At 41.3% G+C, this 22146-nt stretch overlaps 1 protein-coding gene across 1 annotated transcript; it reads left to right on the top strand.

Annotated features, from left to right (window-relative positions):
• Positions 1-1587: 1587 nt before the first annotated feature.
• tesmin (testis expressed metallothionein like protein) lies at positions 1588-21222 on the top strand. The gene is made up of 13 exons (XM_039810039.1): positions 1588-1766; positions 6775-7013; positions 7600-7692; positions 9582-9672; positions 9774-9878; positions 10832-10937; positions 11993-12021; positions 12190-12275; positions 12751-12819; positions 14139-14241; positions 16760-16897; positions 18000-18076; positions 19798-21222. Exons 2-13 carry the CDS (start codon positions 6799-6801, stop codon positions 19979-19981), a joined length of 1296 nt encoding a protein of 431 aa, XP_039665973.1. The 5' UTR covers positions 1588-1766; positions 6775-6798; the 3' UTR covers positions 19982-21222.
• Positions 21223-22146: the final 924 nt, after the last annotated feature.

The raw sequence follows: 22146 nt of genomic DNA, 5'->3' as shown, positions 1-22146 counted from the left end.
CGTCAGCAGATACTTCCATTATATTCAAAGTGCCTTCATGTGTTTGTTAGAATGTACATTTTAGTCATTGTGAAATGAAATGTTTTTGTATGTTATGTGGAGAATACAATAAATATATTTGTCCTAGTTAACATCACACACAGACTGAATTTTAATCTTTAAATGTTTAACTTGTAGATTGTCTTTTTCTATCATAATTACACAATGTTTCCAAAGTCTCATAAGCTGACTTTACCTTCTTTAACTCTGTGTCAACTTGATAAGTCTTAGTTTGCAGTCTTCCATTTTCCAGGATAAGAAGAAACATTTACTGAAAAACGAGGAAGAAGAGGGAGAGAGATTCTATGAAGCTGCAAAAAGTAGCTCCTGAATACATCTCAAAGTTGGAGCCTGAACATTAAAAATAATCTTAAGAAAGGACTCTCCAGGAGAGGTAACAACATTAAAGTTCATTTGTCAGCATTTGACAGACTAGGAGGGGAGGGGCCATCTGACCTCCTCCAGGAAGAGTCAGTAAAGGTGTCTTTTGGTCTGAACGGGAACTTTTGATTCATGATTGATGGGCCACTGCTCGGCCTGGTGTTGCTGCTCGCAGCTTTCTCCAGAACCCCTGAAGGATAAGTCAAACTCTAAATATGATTTACATAAAATGGTCTTGAGGGTCATGTTCACATTAAACTTAGAAAGTTTCTTCAGGAAAAACAGGGGCTGTTGGGATTTATTGCACAGTAGTCTCGCATTGCCAGAAGGTCTGGCTAGTCCACACAGCATTCCTAGATGGGAGAGAAACGTGATCTGGTTTCTGGGCATTTCTTTAAAAAAACATAAAAATCGTCTTGGTCCTGATGGGATGAAAAACTTTGTTTCCAGAGCAGAGGTTACGTGAAGAAGTTTGTGGGGTGAGTATGCAGCCTTTTGAGGTAGGGAGGGGCATTACCATGGATGCACTGATGGGTGAGTAGGGATATTATGAACTCAATCCTGTATGAGACAGGAAGCCAGTGGAGTGAGTGAAGGATGGGTGTTATATGCTCGTACTTTCATTTCTTAGTTAGGATCCTAGCAGCACTGTTTTGGATGTGTTGTAATTTGTGAAGTCTCTTGCTAGGAGTCACGGTACGACACCAAGCCACGCAAAGTCCACTCCTTACATCAGAGATTAGATTAGCAAGTATACAGATGGAATGAGTGCTTGCTCATTCCACGTCTTTTTTCACTCAATTTGTGAAAAGACATTTCAGACCATTTCAATCAGAGGAAGTGTTGGTTATTCAAAGAACAAACACTAGAAAGGTGACTTTTAGAAATACAATGGCCCACATTGCAAAACAATATTCAAGTAAAACCATGGATGTATTACATTGACAGATATAGACAATTAGACATGTATTTCTATGGTCCCAGAACTCATAAAGCCCATATGTCAAACAAAAATCCTTGTTCACCAAAAAGTGAGTCACCTGCTCTCCCTTTTCTTGATTCACTTAGAAGGTATCATAATTTCGACAGTTTTTAGAGTACTTGAAGGCACCAGTCCGTTTGTGTTGCTTAGCAACAAAGTCTGCGATCAGCGACCATAGACAGCGACATACTAGTCCAACGTAACAACACGTAACGTTTAACGTTATTAGTTTACGTCGCGGCATTGGTAGCTAACTAATAAATCCGAAACCGCAGTTTATTTGAGTTAACTTTAGTTATCCGAGCATCTCTCATGTTCTAATAACTCAGCGTTACTCCAGACAGCACACAGCACCACTGGTACCGTAAGTCTCACCTTAGTTCAAGTTAATACGTTTGAATGGATTCACTCACCAACAAGCCAGCCGGGACATTTGGCTAACGTTACGTTCCGTTAGCTAACGTTAAGTTAACATAACACATTAAAATCGGTTAAATTGATTAAACTAACTAACGTTACGTTAGTAAACGTTATCTAGCTAAGGTAATGCAGAAGGGGTCGCTCCGGAGAAAAGAATTCAAGGTGTTAGGAAAATAAGTGTGTGTTTACAGGGCTCCAGACTAACTTTTTGCCTTGGTTGCACTGGTGCGCACCGTGCACCAACATTTTTCCTCGCATCGTGTAAGAAAATCTAAAAAGACGTGATCGTTCGATTTCTGAGGAGAAAGGAGAGGCTGGGGTCGAATTGAAAGTTAAGCAAGAGTTTAATAAAACAACACGATGAAAACGACAGTCAAAACACAGTCAAACATAAAACATGAAACATTGCCAGCAGCAGACTGCAAAACATGCTTCCCCTGTCGGGTCACAGTTAGCAGCCATGCGACATGACAAAACAATACACTGTAAACAGCGGACTTCAACATGCTTCCCCTTGTGGGGTCACAGATTGAAGCCCCGAATCTTTCTCAGGATAAGAATTATATCCCTTTGGAATTGTGGCTGTTTCCCTTGAATGATAAGTCTCTCAGGTTAAGGACACACCTCTGATTAGATTAACTCCAGGTCACAGACAAAGGTCATTTATCTTGGGGCGGCTGTGGCTCAGTGGTAGAGAGGTCACCTGCAAGACACTGAACCCCGAGTTGCCCCCCGATGCTGCGCCACAGTGTGTGAATGGTGAATGGTTCCTGTACTATGTTAAAGCGCTTTGAGTAGTCATTAAGACTATAAAAGCGCTATATAAAAACAGTCCATTTACATTGGTAGTGCTGATTATATTCAAGTTTACAGAGATACACATTTTCTTTGTTCTAAACAAGTCTGGCCCAACAGGGGGTGGCTCCCCCAAAACAGATAAAATGTGTGGAGACAAGGAGCTTTCTCCTGTATGCTAAATGACTGATATGACCTCTTCTGATTCTCTAGAAGCTAGAGAAGGTGTGAGCCAGACAAATGTTGATTAGGCTTAATCAGTATTGAAACATTCCTTCACTCAGTCACACAACAGTTTACATTTTTTAAGTTACATTTTCTACCTAAAAGTATATTGTTTAATCAGACATCACCAATGGTTTATCTTTTTACAACCTAACAATCGCCGTTAACGCTGAATGGAGATACAGGATATACAGCTCTGTATTTTTTTTTACAAAATGTTCAGTTTTAAGTCAAAGCCACTTTTCACAAGCTCTTTATTAAAACAGATTGTTATTAAAATAAAATGCAAAGACAGATTTACTAAAATCAAAAAAGTTCATTTTATTTCTCATTAATGTACACTCAGCACCCCATCTTGACAGAAAATAACAGAAATGTAGAAATTTGTAAATATGAGTGTCACAGCAAAGGGTCTGAATACTTATGACCATGTGATATTTCAGTTTTTCTTTTTTAATAAATTTGCAAAACAATCTACATTTCTGCTTTTTTCTGTAAAGATGGGGTGCTGAGTGTACATTAATGAAATAAAAATAAAAAGAACTTTTTTGATTTTAGCAAATGGCTGCAATGAAACAAAGAGTGAAAAATTTAAAGGGGTCTGAATACTGAATATATATATATATATATATATATATATATATCTGAGAAAGCTCCTTCACTTGTTTTCAACAACAATAACAGAAGAGAAAGAGGACGCCCGGATTGCTCAGTTGGTAAATACAGAGTTTCAACTCCGACCTGCGGCCCTTTCCTGCATGTCATTGCCCCCTCTCGCTCCCCTTTCATGTCTTCAGCTTTCCTATCAAAATAAATGCCAAAATCTTAAAAAAAAAAAAACAGACAGAAAGACATAGTGCGACAGTGGAAGAGAGGCTCCGTCTCACACGCTACTCAATGGACTCAAGTTAATGCATTTAATAACTTATAATGTGTTTTTCGCCGTGGCGGCCGCAATAACAAAGAGTTAGACTACCATCGGAAACACTGGTACCAATACAGGTTTACCTCTCATAATTAACAATATACAGCTGTGATAATAACAAAAACTATAGACAAATGTAAGCAGTGTGGACCGGCACTGTGTCTCTCCATGTTGCAGGGGAGCCCTGTGTGAGTGAATGGGGGCGGGGCTACGCGGAGGAGAGATCCAAAAACAGGCACGGCTTTCCAGAAGGAATGGGTCATGTAACGCAACATTCGATATAAACGACATTGCTTCGTTCGTGGAGAGGCAGCGGATGCGAGGACGTTAGGTGCACCGGTGCGACCTAGGAAAAATCTTAGTCGCACCCTTACACATTTTGGTCGCTCTCTCTCTAGAGCCCTGGTTTAATTATTAGAAACGTTTGTTACCACAGGAGAACAATGACAGGTTAACGTTACACGTTAACACAGTGACTCCCAAAGAGGGGGTCCGGGGGCCCTCAGGGGTCCTTGAGGAGTTCCAGGGGGTCCCCAGCACGACAAGGAAATCTTTAATTTTCACTATAACTCCATCCATAAGTAACACAACAACAGAATGTATGGCTATTTGGTTCATGGGTTTCATACACTTTCTGTAATAAAACGGTTCCGTTGTCTAATTTGTGTCAGTTTAGGGGTTCTTCACATGAAAAAGATAGGGAACCACTTCGTTAACACAGTTACTGAATGATTTCACTAGACTCAAATGTAGGACTGCACGATTATGGCCAAAATGATAATCACGATTATTTTGATCAATATTGAGATCACGATTAACTATCACGATTATTTGTTGATTTTAGCCAAAACAAAATTTTATTGTCACATAATTATATAATTATAACTGCTTTTACATCCATATTGTGCTACATTCCTTCTTTATTGAAGGATACTGTGAAGGAGTATGCCATTTCAGCTGTTGTGCGACCGCTTTCCACACATGCACGTTTGCCGTGAAAGATACAGGCAACGCAATTTTCTGTTCACGTTAACGGCGCATGTGGTGCCCGGTATCTACCAGACGAAATAGCTACACGGATTTCTGTGGCTCATTACACTGCCACTTACATGTCTGCGTTGCGCTCTGATGCTCCGAAACCCACGTTAGAGGCAACATAAACATCGCTGAATGTCACGCTAGTAAACACTAATAACACGTTACACAGCAGCTAACGTTAGCCTACCGTTAGCCACAGTAGTGACTGGATTAAACGCGGCTAAAATGCTGACTGCTAAACAGTGTAGTGTGACTGTATTTCACTGTAGGTTTCCAACAGCGGGACGTCCAACAGTCTGCTGCTAAAGCTATGAGCTAAAAGACACAAACTAGCACTGGTCACTGCTGTTGTCTGAAAAACAACACAGACGGGACAAAACGTTGCGTTTACTGGTAAACTGGTAAACATTGTGACCGGCTTATGATGACCGACTGCTACCTGTTGTGGAATATTCCTCACGTAACTCTGTCCTCTGTGACTGTCTACATCTAGAAACTAAGCTGCGCGGTGCAGGCAGGGAACAGCTCTGATTGGCTCATGGAGACATGTGATCAGACAGTGGTTTATGGAGCGCTAGATTGGCTTTGCAAAAACTGTTCTATGAACGGAATGACGCATTTTAAATATCGCTCGATCACGCAAATTTGATCGTGGGAAGCCAAAATCGTGATCGTGATTAAAATTCGATTAATTGTGCAGCCCTACTCAAATGTATCTTCCATTAAAGTAAAAAAAAACATGTACAATCAAAGATGGTTCAGTGATACAACAATAAAAGCTAACCCCAGTGAAAAGTTTTATTAACTTCATCAACCATGTTTCCATCCAAATGTTTTTATGTAAATTAAGTAATATGGAATGAAAATGCCTTATGGAAACAGTAAAATGTGATTGAATTTCATGAATATCGACACAAAGTGTTTACGTTCGGTCTCATCGGATTTTCTCTTAATTAACGGCTTATGCGATAAACGCTGATGGAAACGTTATTTGCCGAATAAATAATGAAATGCGATTACATTTTAGGACATTTTATGGTTGCATCCCGCTATAATAAGAAGAAAAAAGTTTTAGGTAATTTCCGCTTTCTTTGCAGTCATGACTGGTGTCAACAAAGAGACTTTTACATTTAATTTACGAGCTTAATATAACGGCTAGCAGAAATCGCTGTCGCCTGGCATTTACGTACATATGCATCATCATAGCATCGTTGTCTTATAATAGCTTGGTATGTCGCTATGAGCTGGCTCATAAGCACTATTACAGCTTGTGCAGTATTAATCATTTGTAGGTAAATGGCGTACTCCATTTTGGCTAGCAAAACTTTGTTCGCAAATATTAGCTTGAATGCTGTGTGATTCAATATGAAAATGTCTTAAATCTACGGTAGGGGCAAACACTTAATGAAATGTGTGCTTTTTTTTGCATCGTTTCTGTATTTGCAGAGTGTGTATTTGGTTGTGTTTTGTGTATTTGCAGCGCGTTTGTGTATTTGGTTGTGTTGTGTGTTTGTTTTTGCAGCGCGGTTGCTAAATGCTGCACATGTGATGTCAAATTTATGAAGAATGTTTTCTTAATTTGCTTGTGTTTTGTCTATTTGCTTGTGTTTCATTAAGTTGCAGTGCGTTTGTCTGTCGGCCACCATACAAATCTCTTCCATATACCAATCTGACCGCAAAAGAGCATGTGACGTTATTATGCACAGGTTTTTATTCGCTTTAAAGCCGTTGGATGGAAATACACAGGTGCTTTATTCGTATTCATGGTTTTAGTGAACTTCAGATAATTCAATTGAAAAGTGGATGGACAGTTAAAGAGCTTTGTGTCCCTCAGAATATATGCTTGTTTGTTTATGTATGCTGCTTTCACAAAGGCAAATTCCACATAACTGTAACTTATTGTGACAATAAAACCTTTTCTGATTCTGATTCTGATTCTGATTCTCACTAACATCTGATATTTCACCAGTGTGTGATTGAAGCAGCTGGCAGGATGAGTGGCTCTATGGCCGAGCTGGACACAGTGCAGAACAAGCTGGAATATATCGACACTGATGACCATTCTTCCAAGGATTGTGTTGGTTTTGAGAAGGACAGTAACGCCCACCCTGGCCCTGCAGGGGCTCCTGTATGGGGGGCCCCTTCAGATGCCAGTCTGCTAGTTCCTCACCCTCACCAGCCAGGAATGGTCGACTCTCTCACCCTAAGGTGTAACATTCATTCATTCACTAAACACTTTTTAAATTCATTATATGAAACGATACAATCTTCAGAGAATGGTACACGACTGCACGATATGAGGAAAATATCTTTTTGGGATTACTTTGACTGATACTGTGATTGCGATGTGATTCACGATATTTGAGGGAATGATCATTTTTGTATCATTATTCTCATTTTCATTGAAAAATATTAAAATTAAAAAAGAAAATGTTTATAGTGTGATTTCTGCGAGGATGTGTACCAAACATAGATGTTTTCTTTGTCTTTGCAGCACCACAATACTTCATTCAGAATGGTTTGACACATATTTTGCCTTTAACAAATATTGCGACCCCCCGCAATTTGGAAATTGCACTAGTCCATATTGTGATTTTTTTATAAAATACTTAACATTGGATGTCTCTAAAATGTCAGAAAATGGTGAAAATGTGGATCAGTGTTTACTGACTCACTACCAATTTAAACCAATGAATTGATTATCAAAATAGTTAGCGATTAATTTAATTTATTAATGGACAACTAATGGATGCATCTCTGCAGCTATAGACTAATATTAATGAATGCCTTGCAGGTTCCACTGTCCATGTCAGTCCCCTCAGTGTCAGCTGACGTACCCAGACTTCCTGCTGGAGCCCCAGGCCAGTCAGTACCAGCTCCTCAGCGGGTGAGTCCGCCTGCTTGGGTTCCCCCTGGAGCACGCTGTGCACATACCAGTGAACATGTGGTCTCCAACAAAAGATCAAATGTGGGTTAAAAAAAAAAAAAACAGCCAAATGGCAAGTGAACGTTCAAATTTTACCAGCCACTCGATAGATTAACATTCTTTTTTGGCTGCTGAGTGAAGCAAATCCACTAGCCACTTGTTTATTTTAACAGCATTTGGCTGGTAGTTGGTGATAATTTTAAAACCTGAATGTGTCAATCAGCAACTTTTGAACCCCATTCATTTATTTTTCTCGAGATTTTTCTTTTGAGATGTTGCTCTGCCTCCACTCAGTCTGCTGATCAAGACCTACTTTTTTAGACAGGCGTTTGGCTGACCTGTCTTTTTATTTTAACATGTAATTTTAATTGTGTCTTATCTTTTTTAACGTAATAAGCTCTCTTGTATTGTCTTTTTTATGTCATTGTAAAGCACTTGATTTTATCTGTGAAAAGCGCTTCATAAATACACTTTACTGACTTTTTGGGCCCTACTTCACTCAGCACAATTGCCTTTGTACACGACGCATGTATCATTCCTATTTTGCACCCGACGCACAGCGGACTTTTCCCTCCACAGACGCACGTCGGTAAATTAGGGAATGTATTTGCGCTCCCGGGGGCGGTTCAGCGAAAAGAGGAGGCGTGTTCCGGCGCAAACGTTACGTGGTCCTATTTTGCAGTTTCAGAAAACAATTCCACCACTGACCAGGAAAAATCTGGTCTAAAGTCAGTGGCGTTAGTCTAAAGTCAGTAGCACGTTATTCACATGCTATTTTAGGGGCGCATGCTTGGCCATAATGTAGCGTGTGCACAACGCGCATACACTTCTCTCATCTACAGCAGTTCACATTTTTGAAAACATAATTACAAAGAAAAATATTACTGAAAATGCGCTTCATGTGTTTGGATAGATCAGGAGGCACTTTACAGTACAGTCCTCAAAAAGTCCCAGCACTCTTTGAGGCTTGTTGTGTTTTACACCACATTTCCATGAATCATGGATGTGTTGATGACATAAATGAGGAAATATTAGAGGACTTAAGGAGACGTGATGTTGAACTACGGCGGAATCTGGTCCGGGAGTGGCAATGCGCGATGCGCTCCTGATGGAGCGGGTGGAGGGAGGCCGCAGCAACATCGCCACCCGGCCAAGACGGGCATTTATTACTTTGCCGCATCCCGGACAGCTCCCGGTGGCGTGCGCCAGGCAAATCCGCCCTCATAATAGCAATCCGCCACGGAACAAGCGCGCCTGCTCTTAAAGGGAATGTGAGATGACACTCTGATTGGTTATTTTCATGTTACGCCCAAACCACACCTAGCTACTTCAGACCAACCCATTTTAGATTTGCGTCGGGCGCAAGACTCATTTATCCCGCCGGTATAATAGCAACAGCGCCCGAGATCCGCCCACAAACTTACTTGTGTTTTGCGTTTCATACTTGCGTTTCAGATCGTTAAAATAGGGCCCTTTGACTTACTTACTTTACTTTTGCACCATCTGGTGGCAGTATTAGGGGGGCCCAGGGGCACTGAGACGACAGGGCTAAAAGCAGCATATGTCCACTTTTCACTGGGAGTGTTTAAATTTCCATCAGAATAAGTTTGAAAGATGCTATTATCACATACACAATCCTACACAATCTCTTTAATATGGATACCTTCTACTAACTTAGTCAAAATCAAGTAAAGGAACAGACTCAAATATTTTTTCCGTATTAGAATGATACCAGTGTTGCCGGAGCATCAGGCATGTAAGAGTTACTGCCAATGAGGTCTGACCCAGGCCTGGGGATGTACAGACCTGTGTGGGAGGGAAATGAAAGTAAAGCGAGTTTGTTTCCTCAGGCCTGTGGCTGCTCCAGCAAACAGCAGCCATCCCAGCTCAGCGTCGGCTCCTTGGTTTGCTAACGAACCCGTTCTCTGCAGCATGATGCCGGTGAGTGTTCACAATCATTCAACCGTTTTCATGGAGAAATAAGGAACGTATTCATTGCTTATTTGTTTTTATCTGTGTGAGTGTGTCTCGTGTGTGCTTAGGGAGACTTACATGGCCCTTTAGCCAGCATCTGTGTACCCCCTGGCATGGACCATCAGCCGTTTCAGGATGGGCTGACTGAGTTTACATCCCACATGCCACAGCCTGTGAGTTCCACTGTCAGTGCAGGAGAAAACACATTCTTATTTCAGTGCATTCAACATAAAGAAAAAATAGATCTTGTTTGTTTCCATGTGTTTCAATTAGAATGTCTGCCCATCTCCTAGTTTGTGATTTGAGGGATATTGGTTTGGTAGACTGCATAGACTGAAAGGGAAGCAGACCTAGCTCGGGTATAAACTGAATAAGCCTACATTATGAATATAACAAGTACAAGATGCCTGTTACAGGTGAGCTTTTCAAATGTCTTATTTTGTCCGAGCTACAGTCCAAAACCCCAAAGAGTCAGTTTTCTATCATACATGGGACAAAAAAACTGCTGATTGTCATATTTGAAAATCTGGAACCAGCGAACGTTTTGCTTTACTTTCAACAGTAAATCTATTTCAATCAGGAGAGACTTTGTTGCAGATATGCAAATATTTATTGTAGATAAGCATAATTTGAAATGTACAAAGTCTTTGGAGATTAGACTCCATCATTAAAATATTTAAAGGGGTAGAGAAACAGACATATCCCTGCCCCCCACCCCCGATGGAGCCTAGACACTGGTGATGGCGGAGAGGGAACCAGGAGGCCGAACGAAGGACCCATCCGCCGGAAAGGGACTCCAGTTGCAGTGGAGGATGACGCCCGGAGGTGGAAGGGGAGGAGGAGGGTTGCATATTTGCCTGAGAAGCCAGCTGATAGCAAGGAGAGAGACATTTAAAGGAGGGTGTCTAGCTGTGATTGGATCATGGATTTGTGGCCAATTCTGATTGGTTTACTGAAGAGTGAACACCTTAACAGTTGAAAAGATTTAGGGAGAGATAATGGTGATTGCAGTGATTAGAAGTCTTCCTGAAAGAATTTGCGCTGAGCTTCATTATCATAGCTGCTGATTGATTTTCAGAGGAACTTCATATGTGGATTTCTAACAAACCAACTGTGGTCTGTGTAGGTGGTGTGTAATGTGAGCACGGATGGCCAGGTCGTGGTGGTTAACCCCTGTGAGCCTGGACCCATGTTCCTGACCATGACTTCTGCACCAACACACAGAGACAACGGTGAGGACACCTTTACTGAGGTTACAAACTCATTTCTCTTTGGTTTTGTGCCAGGTTTGAAATGTCATAAAAGAATAAATAACATGATTTTGTTGATCTTCCCTGAGACTCTTCACTTTAACAGAAACGTCACAGAGGAGATAGGCCTACCTGAGATTAAATGATGAGTACAGGAAGATAATGCATTGTTACATCTTGACCTGGAATTAAGAAAAAGGCTGGGGGATGATAGTTCAATGAGTCTGAGTTTATGTAGCACAGACACGCTGTATACTGTAGCTGCCTACAGTCTCCAGAAATGTGATACAGGAATGACGGCATCGCTCAAGGGGATTAAACAAAAATGGGAAGCTTTAGCACAAGATTAAAGGCTAACTTTGGTATTTATCAACCTGGACCTTATTTTCCCAGGTTTATGTGTCTAAGTGACTGATGGAAACAATCTTTAAAATAAGTAGAGTATTAAGAAAGGCCGCTGCATTCGCCAGTCGTGAAACAAGCTGCAATGTAACGTGAATTGAAAATTGCGCACCTTCTATTTCCCTCCACTAAAGGTTCTGTTTTTACCGCCGTCAGGCTCCGATTATTATTCTAAGTGTCTGACAACCTTATGGAAAGGATCCCTACAGAGATAGACCTTTTAGCTGAAGAGTAAGATCCTTTTTGTTTAACATGAAACCCCGAAATCACCATCACCAAACCCACCAGACTCCATGTAAATAATTTCCACTGTTCCAACTGTTGGTTGAGCACTACAGGTGGCCTCTGTGCTGGGAGTGTTGCTCAATAACAGCAAGAATGCATCGTCTTATACTGTCAGCAGAGTTCTGTGTGCTTGTGAACTTCCCAGAACAACTAGCAAGAACATTCTCCCCAAGGACACAAGTTCCATTCTTTGCAGTCTTGAGATTCACCACTGCTGTTTATCAATATGAGTTGTGACAGCTGTCACCCATAAATGGCTCACGCAAACTGTATCACTGTTTGGAGTTTTTTTGCATTTGTTCATTGATTTTGGGCTTCTGTTTTAATCTTTTTTTCTTTGTGTTTCCCAGATGTGAGTGTGTTGAGGACTCCCAGCCAGGTAGGAAAACAACGTTTGTTCCATTTCTACCCACAAGTCAGCTTTCTCTGTGGGCCATTTGCGGACTTGGGTTTATTGATCCCAGCTCCATCTTTACCATGCCTGAGCCATAGACTCATTAAGTGTGTTTGATTGTTATTCATGTATATAATCATCACTCATATATAGCTTCCCCAGTACCACCAGACAGCGTGTCCCCTGTACGAGTCCAGAGATCAGACAACCAGCATGCAGCCACCAGCCCCCCCAGCACAGTAAGAGCTGTGGAACTGAAGCCAAAATGGGATTGTTGCCTCAGCATATATAATAACTTAATAAAACAACAACAACAACAAAATCTACTGTATATGCAAAGGGTCTTAAGCTTTGCCAAGCATGTGCTCAGCCTTGGTGTCATGACACCCTTATAAACTCCTGCAGGATGATTTACTTAGACTCATTTACATTCATATGGCAGTATGTTGCACATCCTATTTCATATCCAAAGACACAGGGAACAAAGGCCAAAGGATTTTTTTCATATTTTTGATAATCAACCAACAATTACTTCCTTAAATGCTGAGAAAACTCAGCAGTCATCACTAGTGTAATGGATCTGGCGATATGTGTGTCCATTGTCCGACATATCAGAAAACAATGCACCCTGCAGGCCACACTGTGGTTTACGGGTGTTGTACATTGAGCTTTATGTAATGTAAAAAGTATATTCTCTCCTTTTACCGCCTGCAGAACTGCTGGAACGTGTCAGTCAAAGTCCAGGAAGCCCTGCCACTGCACCAGATCCCAGTGCCTCAAACTGTGAGTATGCCATCTTATTATTACTTCCTTTTTAGCCTGATACAGAATGCATTTTTAACGGGATCCTGTTCAGAGGCTCAAAAATATGGGACTAGGTCAAGGTCAAGGTAGTCTTCAATATCCCCCAGGGGCAATTTGTGATACAGCCAGCAGCTAACACAATGCCATCAGTATTAATCATTTGAGAGTACGTATAGCAGCAACAAATTCGTTTCTTAATCTGTTAGTCCTGTAACTACGGCCAGAGGGGAGCAACTGTCTGTGCCAGCAACGCCTGGGACAGAGGGTGAATATGATCTGCCAAGATTGACTCCGCCTTCTTAAAAATTCTCGCTTTACATGCTTTGGAGTGATCGGTTACTTTCACAATCGCCTGAAGTCGGTTTTTATCCTTCTGGTTCAGTAAACCGTACCGACTTACAAAGTTAAAAGTAAGAAGTGATTCAATAAAACTGCAATAAAATATTCACGTCAGTGTCACATCAACGTTAAAGTTCCGGAGCTTATAAAAGAAGAACAAGCGCTGGCTCGTGTCAACATGGAACCCAAAGGTCAATTTGTCGTCCAAGACGGTCCCTAAATATTAATGCGACTGAACACACTCCACTACCTGATCACTGATTAAGACAGGAGAGCTGACAGTAGGATTTATTCTAAAATCTATTGCCCTTTTTTTGTTTTTTGCCACATTTATGGTTCAAAATGAGGCTTTCCACCAGCTAGTAAACAGGACCATGATCAGGATCAAATAGCTGCTATAGCTGATTTACTACCACAGACCGACCACTGCAGCACAACAACGTGTGTCTGATATTTACCATGTAAGGAAAACAGGTGTAAAGAATTGTGGCACTGTTTTAACAGACTCAGAGAGGATGAGAGACTATAGCCAGGTCTAAACAGTGATGTAGACAGAGCGAGAGAGAGAGACACTTACCAAAAATGTCCCACACTGACCTTTTTGTTGACAACATCAGGATAATATTTTCTCATGTAGGGCCTTCCTCTTCCGGGATGATGACAGCTGAACAAATGTCTTCTCTTCAACCAGTGTTCCAAACACTTTGTTTTCTGTGTCTTTGTTCTCCAGATGACACGCATCAGCCTGATATCACATCTTATTTAGTGACACTTTATGCAAATCAGATGAACTGCTGCTGGGCTCATTGACATGTTTAGTTTTTGTTAACACTGTGTTACATTGACATTAACTGTACATGTCCCCATTTGTCTTTTTGTCTCAAATTGACAAGAGAGGCAGACAAAAACATGTTTGTGTGTTTTTAATATATGAACCTGTGTGTGCTTGTCTCCTCCAGCTACTGTGATTGTTTTGCTAACGGAGTGATGTGCAGCGACTGCGACTGCTCTAACTGCCACAACAATGCAGAGCACGAAACCAAGCGTCACAAGGCAATTAAGGTTGGCAATGCTTTTTGGTAAACATGTTCAACTCACGAACTTCACAAATGTAACTGTACGTCTGTTTACTGAAGTGCTTCACAGTAAGCCCTTAAGTCAGAAAATATCTGAATAGAATAAAAGAAGCCACTAATAAATGGAAATAGACACAAATGAAACCGCAAGCGGAACACACTAATATATAAAATGGCCAATCATAACATTGGAAATTAGGCAGACTAAGACCCCATTTATGACTAACATCATTAACAAACTTTCCTTTAATCCTGTGTTTAGTTTCAGACTGCCACATATAAATAGACATCTGTAAGATAAGATCATTAATTTTTGTTTTCTCCCAATATTTCAAAAAATCGTAGCAAAAATAAAATAAAAATACACACAATTTTCTTTCCCACCCCTAGTACATTTTTCATTGAAATCAGACATAAAGACAAGAAACATACATGCAGTTTGTGATAGTGGCTGCTTGGCTCAGTATGGAGCGCTGCTGGCTGCTGGCTGAGCTGCAGTAAACAGAGAGACGTGCTGAGGACGGCCGGCAGCATCGATTGGTCTAATTGGTGTTTGAGCCAGAGAGAGGTGTGTCACACTATCAGCGGATCTGATCCATCAGCGTCTTACTGGAGACGTGCTCCCAAACCACACATTGTGTTGTTGCCACTTGTGGGGACAGTGTATCCACTTACATTAACTACACGGAGGCTTAACCATGAGCACCCCATGACAAACACAACCATCACCCTAACCTGAATCTAATCCCACTTTAACCCAAAACTACATGATTAATAGTGATGCACCGAAATGAATATTCTTGGCCGAAACCGAAAACCGAAAAAAGAGGAAACCAAGACCGAAACCGAAACACCGAAAGAAATTAAGCCAATTATTAGTACAAATTAAGCCAATTATTAGTACCATTGCATTTATGGCTATGACTGTGTACTAACTTTACTAAAATCAAGGCATTGCAATTGTATAAATTAATATTAAAGTTTAATTAAAAAAATATCTAGCAGAAATATGGCTACAATCTGATAGTCACATACAGTATACAGTAGCCTAAGAACAGAATAGCTTACCTATTGTTATTATTATTATTATTATTATTATTTGAGGCACTTTCTTGCAGGATTTCACTGAACATATCAGACAACGAGGGTGCATGCCCCTCATCTGGTGCAGAGAAGAGTCTTTTTTTTCTGCGCTCTGATCTCCTGCGCTGGGCGCTGCTCCGTGCGCACTCCGTCTCCACGCGGGTTCTCCGCATCCATGGCGGCCTGGATCATTTCTCGTGCGCCCTGCTTTATTTCCGCATCCAAGTAATGGTCTTTATAACGCGGATCAAGTACAGTCGCGATGAAGTGCAGAGGATCCGAATAAATCTCCCTGAAACGTGTGCTGACAGACTCTAAGAGCACTTTTCATTGTTTTCACTCCGTGGTCCGTCTCAACCTCTTTGCTTAGGAGACGCTTTGCAGGTGGATCAGGTACTGACACACGTGCAGGTCGCGGTTTCTGTTTGCGTCATCACAACATTTTCGGCCATATTGTTTCGGTGATAAAAGTATTTCGGCCGAAAACCGAAAATGCCCTTTTGGGCCATTTTCGGGCCAACAATTTTCGGTGGCCGAATATTCGGTGCATCCCTAATGATTAACCTAAACCAGAGGGTTTGGTTCTTATTTATTCCAATGCGCAACATGTTTCTCAGACAATAAACCCCAAACGTCTCTAAAAATCCATCCATCTATTTTCTAGAAGGCTGAGCATGGTAAGAAGAAAGTAAAGAAAGATGGCCGCCAGATGCAGGTGTAGATGTGTGTCTCTGACAAACCTACATACCATGCTGTATGTATCTATATGTAAGCTCTCAAACAAAAAAGTCTCAATGGCTGGGATGCAATTCAAATGTGCAACAGAGCGATAGGACAACGACGAGGATAAAGAAACAAATGTGCTTCTGAAGGAGATGAAAGTGATTGAGATGACAAGTTCCCATTGTCTCACCCCCGGAGAAGTCAGGTTCTGGGGTCAGAGGTGAGGTGGCCTGACTCGTCCACACTGTTGAAATGAGTAAAATATTATAAACGCTTTCTGTACTCTACCACAACAAACCCTTTTCTTTTGGCCAAATGGCAACAAATCATTTCTCGTGAGATTTCAGGACGAGACTTCTCCGTGAATAAGACTACGTTAGACACAATAACAAACAGAACAGATGAAACGTAAGGTAAAAACAAAATGTCGTATTTCTCTGTAGGGATCCTTTCCATAAAGTTGTTAGACACTTATAATAACAATCTGAGCATGCCAATGGCAAAAACAGCGCTTTTAGTGGACGTACATTGACGGTGCATTATTTGCCCGGAAGGATCACATAGCAGCCCGTTTCCATGCTGCCGGCTGCAAAATAGTTTCCCCATTAGTCACTAAGACACCCAAAAACATGTGAAAATAGGGTCCAGGTTTAAAACTGCCTTAAATGTAAACCATAACTGGTGTTGTCGTGATGTAGTCCTGCTTAGGTCGTAACCCAGATGCCTTCAGGTCTAAGATTGCTGCTGGGAAATCCGGAGAGGTCAAAGGTTGGCATAACAAAGGCTGCAACTGTAAACGCTCAGGCTGCCTCAAGAACTACTGCGAGTGCTATGAGGTATGCACACACACACACACACACACACACACACACACACACACACACACACACACACACACACACACACACACACACACAAAACCAAACAAAAAAAAAACCAAAAAAAACACAGACTGAGGTTGAAGCGGGAAGCTCCTTCAGGCATTTGTTTTTTTGTAAATTATTTAGAGCTGCAAAGATTAACAATTAGTTGTGAATTAAATTAATCGCCAGCTATTTTGATAATCGTTTAATCATTTTGAGTAATTTTTTATGAAAACAGGTAAACTTCTCTGATTCCAGCTGGTTGAATGTGAATATTGTTTTAGTTTCTTCTCTCCTCTGTGACAGTTAACTGAATATCTTTGAGTTGTGGACAAAACAAGACATTTGAGAGTCATCTTGGACTTTGGGAAACACTGATCCACATTTTTCACCATTTTCTGACATTTTAGGCACCAAACAACTAATCCATTCATTCAGAAAACAATCCACACATTAATCCACGATGAAAACAATCATTAGTTGCCCCCCCCTAGAATCTTTCTTGCCAGACTTTGTAATGAATGATGAGGATGCAATGCTGGTGTTGATTTGAAAGGGGCTGTATGCTACACATCTTCTAATGGCTCCTAATGCTGCCACCAACTAAGCTAAAACTCAATTCAAGTATGTGGAAAACATCCACCTCTTTTTCTGAGAACAATGTGAGTACATTTCTCGTAAATGTTAATAATGCTAACTCCACCCTGACTGACTCAGCACTTGCCGCTCTTTAGCCCAGCAGCACCAGTTTTTTTAACTTTTTTCATCAGTAATGTGTCGCTAGGTGTTTAGTGTAGGGGTGACCCCGAATATTCGATGCTTCAATCGAAGGAGCCTGATTCGACTGCTGATCAGTTTAATTCATTTCTTTCTTTCTTTTTTACACATGCTTGTATTTATTTTCTTCGGTGTAATGTCAGAAGCGACTTATGTAATAAGCCACAAGGCTTATTTTATATACATTTATTTTGAAATGAATACTTGTGACTACAAATCGCATGCAATTGTTTGTACAAAATGAATGATTTCAGCCCGTTTTTCCCCGAGTGAGTTTGACTGTTCTGTCTGTGTGCAGGCCAACATCATGTGTACCTCCAGCTGTAAATGTGTTGACTGTAGAAACTATGACGACGGCTCAGAAGAGAAGAACAAGTGAGTCAGTCAACTCTGACACGGTTGCTTTAGTAATACAGTCAGCAATACAGCTTCATACCAATGTAATCAGAATCAAAATACGTTATTGATCCGCTCAGGGAAAATGCTATGTTGCAGTTGCTCACAGTCAGATTTAAAGAGTAAGTAATAACTAGTGAATAAAGAAACATAGCTAAAGTGCAAGAAATAAAAAATGTAAGTTAAAAAGATGATGTTGCTTAAACAATGGATTGTACAAATGCTATTGGAGTACAGTGCGGTAGCAGCAGTGAACAATAATAATAATAATAATAATAAATTGAATTTATATAGCGCTTTTCATGGACTCAAAGTCGCTTTACAGGGCAGGGTAGATTATAAAAACATAACAAAACAAGTAGAACAAAACAAGATACAGATGAAAAAGGGAGGGGGGCAGGTGGACTATGGGTAGGCTGAGGTGAAGAGATGGGTCTTGAGCGCGGGACTGGAAGATGGTGAGGGACTCAGAGGTGCGGAGCTCTCTTTGGGGGAGGGAGTTCCAGAGCCTGGGAGCTGCTCTGGAGAAGGCTCTGTCCCCAAAACAGCGCGGGTTGGACTTTTGGATGGAGAGGAGACCGCTGAGGTGGATCTGAGGGACCGTGAGGGTTGGTAGGGGGAGAGGAGGTCAGTGAGGTATGAGGGGCCCAGATGGTGGAGGGCTTTATAGGTGAGGACCAGGATTTTTGTAGGTGATCCGGTGGGAAATGGGAAGCCAGTGGAGTTGTTTTAGGACTGGAGTGATGTGGTGCCAGGATTTGGAGCAGGTAATGAGGGGGCCGGCTGAGTTCTGGACCAGTTGGAGTCGGTTGATGTTGGTAGAGCTGATGCCGAGGAGAAGTGAGTTGCAGTAGTCCAGCGGAGGAGATGAAGGCGTGAATGAGTCTTTCAGCAGCGGGGGTGTGAGAGGGTCTGATTTTGGCGATGTTGCGGAGGTGAAAGAAGGAGGTTTTAATGACTTGACGGATGTGAGGCTCAAGGGAGAGGGTGGAATCAAAGATAACGCCAAGGTTGCGGGCCTGGGGAGATGGGGAGACAATGGTGCCGTCGATGGTGAGAGTGGGGTTATTGGTTTTGCTGAGTGTGGATTTGGAGCCGATCAGAAGGAATTCTGTTTTGTCGCTGTTGAGTTTGAGGAAGTTGTGTTGCATCCAGGTTTTAATAGCTGACAGACAGGAGTTGATGTGGGAGAGGGGAGGATTGTGGGGGGATTTGGTGCTGAGGTAGATCTGGGTGTGGTCAGCATAGCAGTGGAAGTCCAGGTTGAAGTGGCGGAGTATCTGACCAAGAGGGAGGATGTAGATGATGAAGAGGAGGGGGCCAAGTACGGAGCCTTGGGGAACACCTTGAGTGACTGTGGCTGTGGCAGAGGTGTGGTTGTGGAGAGAGATGAAATGGGATCTGTTGGAAAGGTAGGAGTGGAGCCAGCTGAGTGCAGTACCGTCGATACCGAGGTCTTTGAGTCTGGTGAGCAGGAACAAGTGGCTGAAACATGTAAGACTACAATAATGTCAGGTATTAATTAATTATTAATTCACTGAGTAGCTATTGCACATGATTGTCCTAGAATATTTACATTATGGAGAAAGAAATGTCTAAAATTGAAAACATTTAGTTATAGTTGCTTAAATATTTAGAGAATGTGTGTGTGTGTGTGTGTGTGTGTGTGTGTGTGTGTGTGTGTGTGTTTTTGTGTTTAGATGGCCTGTGTCAGTGATAACCCCGGCTGTGGTGGAGGCTGTGTGCAGCTGCCTGCTGGCCCAGGCTGAGGAGGCTGAGAGGGAGGCCCATAGCCCCGCCCGGGCTGAGCACATGGTTCTGGACGAGTTTGGACACTGTCTCGCACAGATTGTCAAGGCCATGTTCAAGTACAACACACAATGACACTTTTGAGTCACACTGCGGAGACATCTCCGGGTCTTATTTCAGAACCCTACCCGCTTAGCATCCAAGAAAAACAGCTGGACCACCCGGGATATTTGAACCCATGCATTGGGGTTTGGAAGGCTTCACAGACTACTTCTACTTTTTAATGTGTGTAGTTTGCAAGCTGTCATGTGACAACCGCATTACACGAAGCAATGACCACAGCTTACAAAATTGCTTAATTTTACAACATGCTGGTAATGTCATATTCAGGTTTATATTGGTGGGCTCCTGATGGATGGAAATGCCCAATATTATTGTTTTGATGTCTATACAGAACAAACCTATGTAAAAAGTTGAGTTCAGAGGAGTATTATTTTCAATATAGTATTATTTGTGCTGTTAAAGGGATAGATCAGATGTGTTGACGTGTGGTTGTATGAGGCACTTCCCCATAGTGAGTGTATATGCCGATCGGCATCAAGCTAAGCAAATGTCCTGCTGTGGGCGGGGGCAGCAGCTAAATGGATTTTACACACCTAAAACATCTATACCAGTTTAAGTGTACACTATTATTTAGAATATTTTCAGTGCTTCACCTTGCTGTCAGACAGCCCTTTCCCTTCACAGAAGTTTCTCTCCTTTCTGTTATTCGCTCGTTCAGTCTCCCTCTGCTGCAAAGTTTCTCTTCTGTATACTCGGCACAGTCGCGCTTCTGCGCAGGAATGCAGACGTTCTACAGATGAGAAAATGTAGTGCCTAAAGGAAAGGGCTGTCTGACAGCAAGGTGAAGCTGTAATGATATTCTAAATATAGAGTCCACTTATATACAGTATATACTGATATACTGTAGATTTTAGGTGTCTAACATGCTTTAGCTGCTGCCCATAGCAGGACATGCTTAGCTTCTGTGTTGGTACTCCTGCCTGCTTCTCCAAACTAGGTGCGTGCCAACTAATACACTGATTCTGTAGCTCATGCAACAAGAATGAACAAACATCTCAACTGTTCCTTTAATTTTTGTATTAGTGTGTGCAATGTTGCTGTTCTGGCTCTGATTTAAATTCTGTTCATAGTGTGTAGAGTGTGGATGAACAGTTTCAGTGGTTTATAAATACTATAAACATTGTAAAACATTGTTTTACGTCACTGTCACATTTCTGTTCTTTAGAAATAACACAAAAAAATGCACTGACCAATCTTTAACGTATTACATTTATTTATTCTTTTGTATTCAGTTTTGTTGTTGCAGTTGTTACGTGTTGTACCATTTTTGATTTTAAAATATATTTATTTATTTATTTATTGATTTACTTTTGGATAAGCCTTGAGATCAATTTTATTTAAAGGCTAAACAGGTTCCAAAATAAAATGAATTTTAAAGAGATCTGTGTTTGATTGGCCACCGTCTTTAAGGGTACTTTAGGAAGAGATATTTAATTTTGGATAGTTGCTCTTCTTACATGGCTATTATCATCTTTTAAATGCACCAAGTAAAGAAAAGGATATAAAAAAATCCACAGTGTGAATCTTTTTAGACTTGTCAAAAGCGTTTGACCATTGACCATCATATTCTACTAGTAAAACCTAAACACTTGGGACTTGATGACCAGGCACTAGTTATCAGGAACACAGACTACAGTTTGTTGCATTTAAAGTAGTAGTAATCTTATGATGTGGAGGGATTAATCCTTGGGCCACTGCTGTTTAATATACATCAGATCAGCAATATTATTTTATTTGCTGATGTTTGTTTCATTCACACTCAAATCCTAACATCATGGACGACCAGAGATTCATCTTGGAGGTGGAAAAACATGATAGACACCATAATCCTTTTTAAGGACAAAACCAGAAAAGAGAAGGCATGGCGTTTAATTACAAGAGTGCTTGGAGCGTAAGGTAGATACTAGCTTAGTAAACACAGGATTTTTCTTTCAAGCACCTTTTAGAGACGCTCGTATGGCGCGTCCAAATATTTCTGGCAAGATTCACTCGTGGAAGAAATAGACGAGACGCCAAAACGATTTCTTTAGATCACGACCAGCTCCGCAGTGTAACGCTCGCTCTGTGAACAGGTAGCGCTTCCAGGTGCTTTACCGGCCAGTGTAAATCCACTGTAAGTGTTGCTGGACTCTAATGAATGGAATCTAGTTTTAAGATCCTAATTATTTGATTCATTC

The sequence above is a fragment of the Perca fluviatilis genome, chromosome 8 (genome assembly GCF_010015445.1).
Source record: "Perca fluviatilis chromosome 8, GENO_Pfluv_1.0, whole genome shotgun sequence".
In the NCBI taxonomy this organism is placed as follows: domain Eukaryota; kingdom Metazoa; phylum Chordata; class Actinopteri; order Perciformes; family Percidae; genus Perca; species Perca fluviatilis.
The sequence above is the reverse complement of the archived record's forward strand: the minus strand, read 5'-3'. Positions and strand labels throughout refer to the sequence as shown.

Coding starts and splice junctions, on each gene's coding strand:
- tesmin (XM_039810039.1), top strand. CDS start 6,799: ATGAGTGGCTCTATGGCCGAGCTGGACACAGTGCAGAACAAGCTGGAA. Junction 9,879..10,831: donor CATCCCACATGCCACAGCCT/GTGAGTTCCACT, acceptor TGGTCTGTGTAG/GTGGTGTGTAATGTGAGCAC. Junction 12,276..12,750: donor CCACCAGCCCCCCCAGCACA/GTAAGAGCTGTG, acceptor TACCGCCTGCAG/AACTGCTGGAACGTGTCAGT.